General features: G+C 34.6%; 1 protein-coding gene across 1 annotated transcript in view; it reads right to left on the bottom strand.

Moving 5' to 3' along the window:
- LOC125667913 (tetratricopeptide repeat protein 28-like) overlaps positions 1–11,709 on the bottom strand; it is a 56,667-nt gene extending 44,958 nt beyond the window's left edge. Inside the window, exon 1 of the mRNA XM_048901600.2 lies at positions 11,271–11,709. Coding sequence (XP_048757557.2) covers positions 11,271–11,330 — 60 coding nt within the window. The 5' untranslated portion in view covers positions 11,331–11,709. The remainder of the gene's footprint in view (positions 1–11,270) is intronic.
- Positions 11,710–12,420: the final 711 nt, after the last annotated feature.

The raw sequence follows: 12,420 nt of genomic DNA, 5'->3' as shown, positions 1-12,420 counted from the left end.
GTGAGACAAGTGTATGAGAGATTCATGTGTGACAAGCATCCAATAAGTGCTACATCAAGCATTCAAGAGACTCATGTGTGACAAGCTTCTATAAGATTCATGTGTGACAAGCTTCTAGAAGACTCATGTGTGACAAGCTTCTAGAAGACTCATGTGTGACAGGCTTCTAGAAGACTCATGTGTGACAAGCTTCTAGAAGACTCATGTGTGACAAGCTTCTATAAGATTCATGTGTGACAAGCTTCTAGAAGACTCATGTGTGACAAGCTTCTAGAAGACTCATGTGTGACAAGCTTCTAGAAGATTCATGTGTGACAAGCTTCTAGAAGATTCATGTGTGACAAGCTTCTAGAAGATTCATGTGTGACAAGCATCTAGAAGATTTATGTGTGACAAGCATCTGGGAGATTTGTGTGTAACAGGTGTCCAGCAATTATCTGAGAGATTCATGTGTGATATAAAATATCTAGGAGATTCGTGAACACCCTTTTCATGCAAACATTTCTCAATTTCATCAATTTGTTCATGCATGTTGTTACAGATGTATGTTAAATCACTTGCCAGCATTCACACCCACAATTCGCAAACATAAGTAGTTGCCCAACACATGCCTCTAACACGATTTATCCTTCTGATTCCCTAACTCCACCAGCTCACTTTCTCTTTCCTAATACCGACCTCTCTATCCTCTTTTCTTTTTTGTTCAGCATTCTATTACATTTGTACTCTCTTTGTAGCATGTAACGCACCAAGTGTTCTGCACAATATTATACCATTGTTACCGCTTCAAAATCCAAAAGCTTCAACTAAAATTAACATCATTTAAAATCTCCTGTTCAAACAAAACTTGAAAAAAAATTTATTTGCAATATCTAAGTGCAAAGCCAAGAGCAGTGGATATTAAATTTCTAGTTTAAGAACTGGCAAGTTCAGAAAGGGGGGGTATACAGGCATACTGTGACAACGAAATAAGGTTGTGGGAAATTAACATTGAGAGGACCAGTTGTCGACAGCTCTGTTAGTGGCACAACAATGCACCTTCTATAACCCATGGAGCAGAGAGACCAGACGATCAATGGCCTTAGCGGGGCAATAGATAAGTGTTTTCGATGCCTAGGGAAAAAATAAAACAACCAGGTATCAGTGTTATGTCCCTAAATAAAAACCAAACAATCAATACTGGTTCAATTATTCAAGCTCCACATGGACACACAAAATCCCAAATTAAACATGTCACGGACATATATCCAAGGACATAAAAGTTTCTTAGATTGCACATCATGCATTTTATGAGTGTCGTGGGTTTATCTAGGACAAAAAGCTCTTTACAAATGTATAACAATATCTCAGGTAAAAATGAAAGATTTTGCTTAAAGCTATGCTTGCAAAATGGAAAATCAAATGGGATATGATGCCTCCAGTAAAATGGTAACCATCCCAGTTCCAGAGTCTGTTGAAGGCAACAAATACTGTACTATACAAAGTACTGCCAAAACACTTAGTTGAACAAAGCCACTGTTGATAGTGTCATTGTTAAAAGTGCAATGTAGTAAAAGAAATTTACAGCTTTTGGGGTTGAAAGTATATTAAATACATTTTTATTCAATACCTGTCATTCAAAAGGTTTTTTTTTCTTCATTGAGGCTCTATAAAAATTGAAAAGTCCAAAAAAAGCCTACAACAGTCAAGTCATCAAATTTTATAATTAACTACAGTTGATTAAGTACAGTTTTGTAAATAGCATGTACATTTTACTCCAGATATATTGATATCCCATCCCTGGTGTGTCCTTGGGTCCGTGTTTGCCCAACTCTCTATTTTGTATTGCTTATAGGAGTTATGAGATTGATCACTGTTCATTATCTTCACCTTTCATTCATGGGACCGACTTGAATTGTTCATTCTATATAAAGTTCAAACCAATGTTAAATCATATAAATAATGTTACTGTGGATTTATTTTTATTTCACTATAACAGATAGTTCAATATAAGTGACTTCAATATAAGCCGGATAGACTGTAAAAGAAATTGGTGTAACAACCAATCATTATAGTCAAGTCATCAACATACACAGAGTGGAGCATAATTAAGTCCCTTCGAGTCCCTCATAACAACAACAACAAACAACAAGCGAATTTCACTTCTCCCATCAGTGACCTTGACCTTTCGAATTCAGTCAGGAAAACTGATGCAAATAATTTTATTTATAAAAGATGTGGCTAACATTTTGGAAATAAAGGAAAGCCAAAGAACAATGTAAGGGGTGAGGGGAGTATAGATATTGATCCATTAGTTTTGTCAAGCAAAGATGTCAGGTCACCGTAAATAATCTAAAATATAATCCTAAGTACTCAGACATCAAACAATCTATGTGTGTGTTTGATCATAGTTAATTCAAAGTTCCCTATCAAACATTTTCGATTTTTTTCCCCTGTGAATGTTATTGCCTCGCAGTAAGAAGCTGTGATACACAGAACAGTTCTTCTAGCAATGTGCATCCATCCGATGAGATATTTCATGATTGACGATATTAACTGAAACAAATTTTTTCTAGGCAACAATTACTTTTAAATCTTTTGATATACACCCTTAAATTCCTCAACACAATCTTTAGGAGCTAACAGACCACCATCATTAAAGTCAATTACACACCGAAAAACACTCACCATAAAGTCTTAAGTTACGACACTTGTACCAAATTTTTTCTCTATTTTACAACCCTGGGGATTAAAAGAGTAACTTTTTCCATTTAAAATGTGGCCATAAAAGGCAATTTGTCTTAATTATCAACTAAGTATGGTATACAAAGAGAAGTGTCTGTATACCCTCGGACCATTTTGTATTATCTTGATCACACATCAGAACACAAAAATGGAAAACATGTGTCTGTACATTTTTCCTCCAGTAAAAGGCTATATATGATTATGCAAGTGAAGACAGGACAGGGGAAAAACTATCCCCAGAGTGGTCTTTAAATAAGCGACGTATACTTTTTTTGCAAGTTTATATCTTCTGGTATGTTTAACTAATACACCCCGATCCATCCACAGAACTATGTGTGTCAACAACCAGCACATGATAATTACAGTTATAGTTCAACGCAAGTCAACATTTTTGTATATAATTACTGGTAGGATTGCTGTTTTGCAACACCGAATAGTTGTGGCTATGGTACAAACTGCCAACTTTGGGGATGACAATACCCCACCAAAAGAATTTCATTATCAGGTTCTAATCTCTTTTAGTATATTCCCAATATGCTGTTTTGAAAACAATGTAAGTATTTTTGCTTTGAGCCCTGAAGTATTCCAGATATAAAAGGAAATACTGTTTAAACATTTTCTTTATATTACTGTTGACATTTCCTCTCAAGAGCGACATAATTTTCTATCTTCTTAACAGAAGAGTGTAAAAACGCTTGTCCACCAGTCAGCAAACATTGATCGGGAGGTTTTGTTACCTTAAGAAATGCTCAGATTTTTTGTGAAAAATTCTTTACCTAAACATGACTCTGAGACTGACCCTTAATGTCCCTGCATGACTCATTACATGGCTTCCTGTCATTAAGTACTCTGATTATAAATGCCTATAACTTTCAAGACTTTGCAGTCTTTTGCAACATGTAAATAGCAACTTTTAAGTACAATTAATGTAAGCAATCATGTGATAAATTGTAAGCAAGTTGTATGGATTTACTTTAGGTGTTCATTCCACAACTTCAACATGCTACAAATAGGAGATCTAAGTGAAACAGCAGGAATATTTTATGAAAACCTTTTCTTTATTTTCATGCATTTTAAAATGTAATATGGGATCAGAAAAAGAAGTTATGAAAATTATGCTGAACTTGCACACTTAACTCTTATATACAAATTAGTGATGGCTAAAAACAATTCATTTTTGATACAAAAACATCTGCCTGATTTGAAGATCATTTTTCTGAATATTGCAGTCGAATACATCCTAGTACCAAAACATGAGTTACTTAGATTAAACTTCTGATGTTTGGTAACAGAAGGTGTCTCAAAAATAATTCACAGCACCATGTATTTTCTTTACTGTTAGTAGATATTTAGTTAATTTGTTAGATTTTTCGAGTCATTGCATACAACAACCCACCACTATGCAATATTGCAAAATAATCACATTTTGTGCATCAATCTCCAGGAACGTAGCAATGAGGTGCCCCCCCCCCCTCCCCCCCCCCCCCCACTTCACTTCACTTCACACAGCATACCTTTCCCTTTATTATCACATACAAAGGTCATTATTTTACATCAATGTATTAGCTGGTCACTTTTTATACAGCAATAAATGGTAGTGTATGAGCAAGTTTGGGCCAAGGAATTGAATTCATGTACTGTGTATACTGGAGAAGACACACCCAATTTCCGATTTTGGGTAGAACTACCTTTCTTGTTAATAACTAGATTTGCATGCACTTACAGGAAGGTTACTGAAACTTTGTTGTGAGGTGATGATTACACTAACATTTTTACAGGAGCAAGGATCTTCTTTGCAAAGACAGTTGGTCAGAAAATAGACCTAGTATATTTTCTTTCGTTCAACTTTAGTGTTTTTCCTATTTTCTCTTTGCTTTTTCAGTAATATCTCTTTGCAAAATATGAAAGGCATTGCTCCCATTTCCATTAAATAATAAAAAAGACTGTCTCCAATGTAACATTATGAAAGTAAATAAATTATTGCAATGCCAAATCCTCTTAATCCACGCATCAAAAATGGCTTAAAGACTTTTCCGTTGCATTTTTCCGTGTGTATATTATCATAGATCTTCACTATAGTTTTGATATTCCTATATATAAAGTTCAAGTGTTTTTCAGACCACTATAAATGACCTATCAAGTAGTTTGTAACTTATGAGTCCAACACCCTAGGAACTCATTCCTATGGACACACCAGGCAATATAAGGTGGAAGTGTTGTTCAAGGGTCATACAAACTCACTGAGGAGCACCTAAAGAGCCGGCTACTGCTGATTGTAAATCAGAGAGGATTACTGAAGGCAGAAGGCTAAGTGGTGGTCCACAGCGTGAAGAGAATTGTATAGAATCCTTCACATCCTGAAGAGCTCCTATCAGCGAGATGTGGTTCAGGTGAGTTGTTCATGTGCACCAAGCCATGCAAAGCAAATAAAGGCTTGAATTAATCGGCCAACAGACAGGCAATTTAAATGAGTGAATTCAGAAGCCAGGGATAAATCTACAACATTAGAAATTTGTCAAAAGTTTTACAGGGAAGGCGGACTCTATTAAATTTTCGATGACCGTCGGTGACTTCTGGCTTCATTTCTCCTATTTGCTAACTATACAATTTGTTAGCCATTTTTCCCAGGACTATAGAACCAACCAGTTTGAAAGACAAAATTAAAATTAATGATGAGCGTTGCACATTACCTACACTGAATAACTGCTCGGCTAAAATTTATAGATAAAAAGGCAAATATGTACTACAGTATCATTATCGCATTGATACACTTGGTAAGGAAATGTCATTTTTATTATGTTCTAAGAAAGATATAGTTCTCGTAATCTGATTTTGTCAGTAGTGAACCTTTGCTGAGTTTTGAGATGAGGGCCATTTCTGAATCCCATCTGATGTGTTGACAAATACAAATGATTGATTTTATCTTGTTTAACGTCTTGCTCAAGAATCTTTCACTCATATGGATATATGTCACCAATGCCGATGAAGGTCTGCAAAAGTTAAGCCTGTGCTCGGCACTTATGGCCATTGAGCAGGGAGGGATCTTTATCACACCTGCTGTGACACGGGACCTCGTTTTTTTCGGCCTCATCCGAAGGACCGCCCCATTTAGTCACCTCTTACGACAAGCAAGACCTATTCAAACCCTGGGATCCCCACAGGACCAAATACAAATGAAGTAATTAACTCATTTGAACATGGTTAAATTGAACAATTGTAAAGTTGAAATATGAAGAGTGACATATCTTTAATAAATAAATAAATATATATATATCCTTTGTTTATTTCTTTGTCACTGTATTTAATCCTAAAGTAGTGTCCATGAATGAAACAACTATATTTACCAAAATCCCGAGGTTTTTTTTCAGCTCTAGAGATATGGTATTTGTAACTTTTAAAATTCAATGCACAAATAAGTTTAAATGTGAAGGTGTACCAAATGCCAAATCATCATTAAAAAATATTTCACTGTACAGTTTATGAAAGGAATATACGGAATATTTAACAGACATAAAGGGTATTGGATATACTCATGCGAGACTTTATACAAGAAAACTGCTGAGTTAATATCAGACTTTTTGGACATATTGATGACATCCTCACAATTAAACATGGTGATTAGCTAGTGGCTCCAATTTCAGGAAAAGGTGCCACTTTCAATATTATACTTATCAAAATACTCTCTGTAATGCAAAGAAAGAATCTGTTTAATTGTCACCTGGATTGTCATACAAAACATAGGGATCAGAATCTCGAGAAAGCCTGTTATTTGATGACCATTAAAAGCATTCAATACAGTTTTAATGTATGCTGAATTTCACAGTTTCTTTCAACATGAATTGGACAAAAAAAGTACACTGAATCAATACAACACAGTCCCCATCTAAATATAAATGCCATATTCCTTGCTTCTGGTTTCAACAAAATGTATCGTATTAAACAAATGTGCCATAAATTACACATTAAAATGTACTAACTAGACGAAAGGATTGACTCCTTTAACAAGTTTTTACACAAATTAAATCTTTTTGTTGGTTGTGATGTGACTTTGGGAATGATCAAGCAGTTTTCATTCAAGACCAAAATACCTTCCTATTCTGATTTATTATCTAGATTATAACTTGCAGTAAAAAGTTTACAATTTAAAGCTGCCAGCTAATAATTGGATTAATATGTCGTGATCATTATCTGGGGTATACTTATGGCTCTTTTTTGGAAAAAATATGAAAATCAGCTTTGTCAATTCAAACAGACACCTGAGAATGAAATTCTGCTTACTTTTTTGTTCAATATTTCCAAACATCAGCAAAAATTACATGCCTTAAAGCTGCATTGGATCTTGGAAAAATAAAGAACTTGAAATGATATGATAGAAACCAACAGCTTATGCTAAAACTTGGCTATTTTTCACAAAACTACTAAATTATCTGCAGTGAAAACACAATTTGAACATTTATGAATGTGTTCGTGTTGCAGTCCTCCTTAATCACATTGTAAGATTGGGGCTGCTTTTGATCTCTCTGTCTCTTTATCAGCTTCCTTTAACATTGGTCATAACTTTTTAACTATATGTGTAGAGACTTCATACTTTGTAAACTGAAAGGTCAAGATCACTGCTATGTGACTGCTAAAGTTCAAGGTCATCCATCAATGTGAAGGTCAAATTTGTCCCCACTAAGCAAGGCTATTCCTAATGGGAGCATTGTTTCACAAACACATTTTTGAGAACCGGAAGTGTCATTGGACTTTTATACTCCAACCCACTGAGTTGTACAGGGAAATCTAACAACACAAACACATTAATGTAAAAAATTATCTTGTTTCCATTCGGCTAACTCAGACTTTCTATGTACCAAAGTTACCCACAGAATATACCTATTACTTTACTCCCAAAGTGTCTTTTATATATGACAGCGTCAAAAAAAGAATTCAAGTGAGTATCACTATGGTACAAAGTATTTCATTCATGTTCTTCAGAACACTTATTACATACACATGAAGCTATCAAAAGTTCAAGGAATGCTGAAGTGTTGACAATTTTTAATATCATATAGGACACAATAATAAAATGTTTTCATCAGTGGAGTGCTTCACATTGGAACAATGAGTGATTGATAGTGTGGAAGAGCACATTCCACATCCAAGTGGAGATCTCTGTGGGCTGTTTACCCAGTCTGATAAAGTTCTTGTACAGATTGCTGGGTACACAAAGTGAGCGTGCCCCTCCATGATACGAATAATTCCTCCGGGAAACCTGTCCCCGTTACTGTACACGGCAGTGTGGTATCTGTAACATCATTTTCTAATCTTTCTGGATTACGAGAACAATAAATAAACAAACTTGTACATGTTTAAATAAAAACGGAGATTACATATTAAAATAAACTCAATCAACATGAGGGAGATTAGCTTGAATAGCTCCCGAAGAAACGAACAACCCAAGCAATCAATAAAATATTGTGTACACATTTGTATCTCTCCATTCGGAATTGTTGCATGGATTAAATTGTTGTTAAGTTTTTCACATGTGACTAATTCAGATCCATGATCAATCAAAGAGAAAAGTCATCATACAAGAAATATGTAAATAAAATAACATCATGAATTATTAGCCATTTCCCGGAGAAATTCCTTCAATACTTCACACATTTAGGGAACTCTCCTAGTTCAAACATTAATACCCTGCAAAACATTCTTTCAATAGTGCTGTTTGAAATGAAAGAAGACCAAACATTTTTGTACTTCCACATATACTTTCATTGTTTTTGGAGTTGTTACCACTATGTCATCAAATTGTTCCATGTTCCATAATGCTTTGAAGACTTTAGATCAAGTCTTCTGTTTATTACAGAGCAGTGTGAAAATTTGTAGATAACTTTAACATTTTATGAATGACTGAAATGTAATTAATGCTATATTTGCAGCCATGATTGTTAATATATGCACCCCCCACCCACCCCACACAGTCACATGATTCCCCAAGTGACAATTGCACTCACTGTTACAGTTTAAATCTACTATAGCTGTACTCTTTGGTCAGAAGTGTAAAAATACTCTAAAAATACAACATTCTTTCTGAATTTTTACTTTTTAACTGTGAAACAGAATTTTTAGCAATAAGAAAGAAATATTTTAACCATTGATTTAATTCCAGTCATTAATTTCACAAACACTACTGACTAAAGAATGTTTTTATACACATGCATCTTTTGATTTTCCTTGAATACTTACACTGTGTCACATAAACAGGTCAGTCACTGATCATGGAACTTAGTCAATAGTGTTTGTAAAAAAATATATGTTGTATATTATATACAATCTCCATAAGGAGGGTTACAGATGAAACATTATGCTGACCTTCACCTAATGATGTGATATTTTGCCTCTCTGTGGTTATTTTTGATTTGATACATTCTAAACGTGTTATCAAATTCAAAATAAGTGTTTATTTTCAGAATAAATGTTGACCTTAACTCTGAAATCAATAACATCTGGCATGTGATTAGTTGTTAATCCTATAGCAATCTAGTTTGTCCCTATCTGTCCAGAAGACATGTTCTGCTGTTACAGTATCATCTTAACTTCACCAAAGAGAATATCTGTTTGGTCCTGCATGTTTACACGTGTGTTTGAGACTAAAGATTTTATTTCATGCAATTTTTCAAAGCTGATGGGCTCTAAACATTTTTTTTTTGACTTATGGATGAGAAAAGTTGCAAATAAAGGGAGACTGAAGAACTTGTCAAGTCTGACCAAGTCTGACAGCAGAGGGGTGGGATCTCTGAACATTTTTGTTATGTCTTAACAGAGGGGTGGGATCTGTGAATGTCTTAGCAGAGGTTTAGGATCTCTGAACACACATATCATATGTCTTAGCAGAGGGATGGGATCTTGAACACTTATTATGTCTTTGCAGAGGTTTTGTATCTCTAAATACTCTTGTTAGATCTTAGCAGAGGGATGGGATCTCTGAATATTCTTGTTATGACTTAACAGAGGGGTGTATTAATCTCTTAATACTCTTGATATGTCTTAGCAAAGGTTTGGGATCTCTGAACACTCTTGTTAGATCTTAGCAGAGGTTTGGGATCTCTGAACACTCTTGTTATACATGTAGATCCTGACGTCAATACACAAGATCATAAATACCACATTACTGGAGTTCTCATAAAAACAACTCTAAAAAAGGTGTATGGAGTTTTGGCCACTTCCCTAGAGAATGCACAATACTGTACAAGTACCACTTCCCTGGAGAATGCACAATACTGTACAAGTACCACTTCCCTGGAGAATGCACAAGACTGTACAAGTACCACTTCCCTAGTGCACAAGACTGTACAAGTACCACTTCCCTAGAGAATGCACAAGACTGTACAGTACCACTTCCCTAGAGAATGCACAAGACTGTGCAAGTACCATATAAATATTAAATATTATACGAAGCAAAAACTATACTTTCAAATATCACATTTTTTTGGACAAAAATTAAGATCGACATGTCTCAATTCATTAATCACGCTGTTCTTGTATTTTTCCTAATGCATCCTTGCAAACAATAATAGAAAAACTTTGATTGAAATTTCATTTTAAGGTGTTTATTTGTATATTTTCCCTCTCTTCATGCAGTACACCATCACTAAAATCAGCAACATACATGATTTTGAACTTTATCATAACATAATATACAAAGACTAGCCCAAAGTCTTGCCCTATCTGAGTCTTGAATACACATTTATGATCTTGGGTATTGAAAAAAAAAAGGCTTATCAAAAATCACAGAAATCATTCTTTGATTTTAACATAAAGTGTATTAAACACTACTTATGTTATGTGATTCAGCCCTTTCAGAATTATAAAAAGTTTAAATTTAATCAATAACGATGCAATCATATTCTTTTTTCCAATTCAACTACATTGCTCTTCATTGGCACTTTTTCTAATGTTCATCACTACTCTCATTTATCAGCAGCAAAATTAACACATTAGATAGACATGGGTTTTTGGATTATTTTTTCTACACCTGTAATTAAATTATTCTGCAAACAAAATAACATTGATTATTTGTCTTTCTTACTCCTTGATAAATATGCAATCTATAAAATAATAAGGCTATAAGGAAATTTCCTTTTTGAAATAAATATTCTGTGGGTTAAGTTTTAAATCCGTTAAAATTTCTATTTTCTTCGTTTGATACTTCCACTACATGAAATGCACCATCTACACGAGTTTAATAACAATTCTAAACGGCGTTCATTTCCCTCAGACAGACTTCAATGGGTTTTTTTTATGGTAGCCTCTGAAGACAATTAACGTGCTACTGACACAGTTATAAATAGCAGTACCTGTGAATGCAATGACTAATTTACGGCCAATTTACACCCCAGGTTTGTATAGCACCTTTATAACACCCTTTAACTGTTCAGACTTTTAACACTGAGAAAGTTAATTTCCAAGTGGTAAACCCTCCCCTAACAAAATTCCTGCTCATGTTTCGGGATATTATATCTTAATGAGATGCACCTGTAATTAATCAATCTGATTATTACCTGATGTTTTCCTCCGCTTTGCCGTGGAGGGCCCGGGGGTCGGGACTCCGCTCGCTTCATTCAATAAGTTTTCATCGAGTTGAAATTCAAAATAAGACATAAACATGACAAATCGAAGCAATTCGAGATAAAATTCCCTTCTTTTTACATGGCGATTACCAATACAATCCTGTAAATGTCTTTTACTCAGGTAAATACCTGTCCGCCATTTTGTCAAATAAATTTCATCTTATTTTTTGGGGAACACTCACACAATACACATTAATAAGCGTACTTCCAAATAAATTGATCACAAGTAACACAGAAATCAGAACGATATTAAATTCTCCAAACGAATCAAGCAGATGAAAAGCGAAAACAATACACTACTTGGCAAGGTAACACATGTAGTGTGACACCGCGACGCTCTACAGCACCTTGTTTATGTACAGGTAAGTTGCCATCTGTCACGGGAGACAACTCCTATTGTTTTTGGATTTTTCTTTCTTTTTTGACCTGGACAGCTTTAAAAAAAAATTGAGATATAAACTTTTAAGGAATAATACAAATACCGTAAGGTTCTGCACTGTAATATTAGTATATATAGTTTAGTATCAGTAACTAACGAGAGAGAGAGAGAGAGAGAGAGAGAGAGAGAGAGAGAGCTGTCGTTAAAATATTTGTGCCTCAAAATAACTGCGTTATAGAATAGAATAGTATTTATTACCATATCAGGGCCCAGATGGGCATAAACATGTAACATATAATTGTTGATACAGTGAAGACAATACACAATGAAGCCGGAGTAATTCTTGGAGTAATACACTAATTAGTGGTATTTCAAGTTTCATATGTAAGCTAACGATACATGTGTGTTATCCCTAATGTAATACAGAATATGCCTGAAACATCAACAAGCGAGGCAGCAAGAGTCGGTGCTAAAGGTTATAAAACATAAATTGCACGTGTAAAATATATTACACTGCAATGGACAGCAAGGATAGTATAATATTCTTAATTGTGTTAATTAGTCCACGTCTGCCCAATGCAGAGTATATAACAGCATGCACATCCCAACAGCTTATTGACATAAAGCAACAAACTCGCAGTAAATGAGTCAATATATATATCCATACATTGTTTAACTAATTATGGTGCATATTGTTAATAT

This window comes from Ostrea edulis, chromosome 1, assembly GCF_947568905.1.
Source record: "Ostrea edulis chromosome 1, xbOstEdul1.1, whole genome shotgun sequence".
Taxonomy (NCBI): Eukaryota; Metazoa; Mollusca; class Bivalvia; order Ostreida; family Ostreidae; genus Ostrea; species Ostrea edulis.
This window is presented reverse-complemented; position numbering and strand designations above follow the sequence as displayed.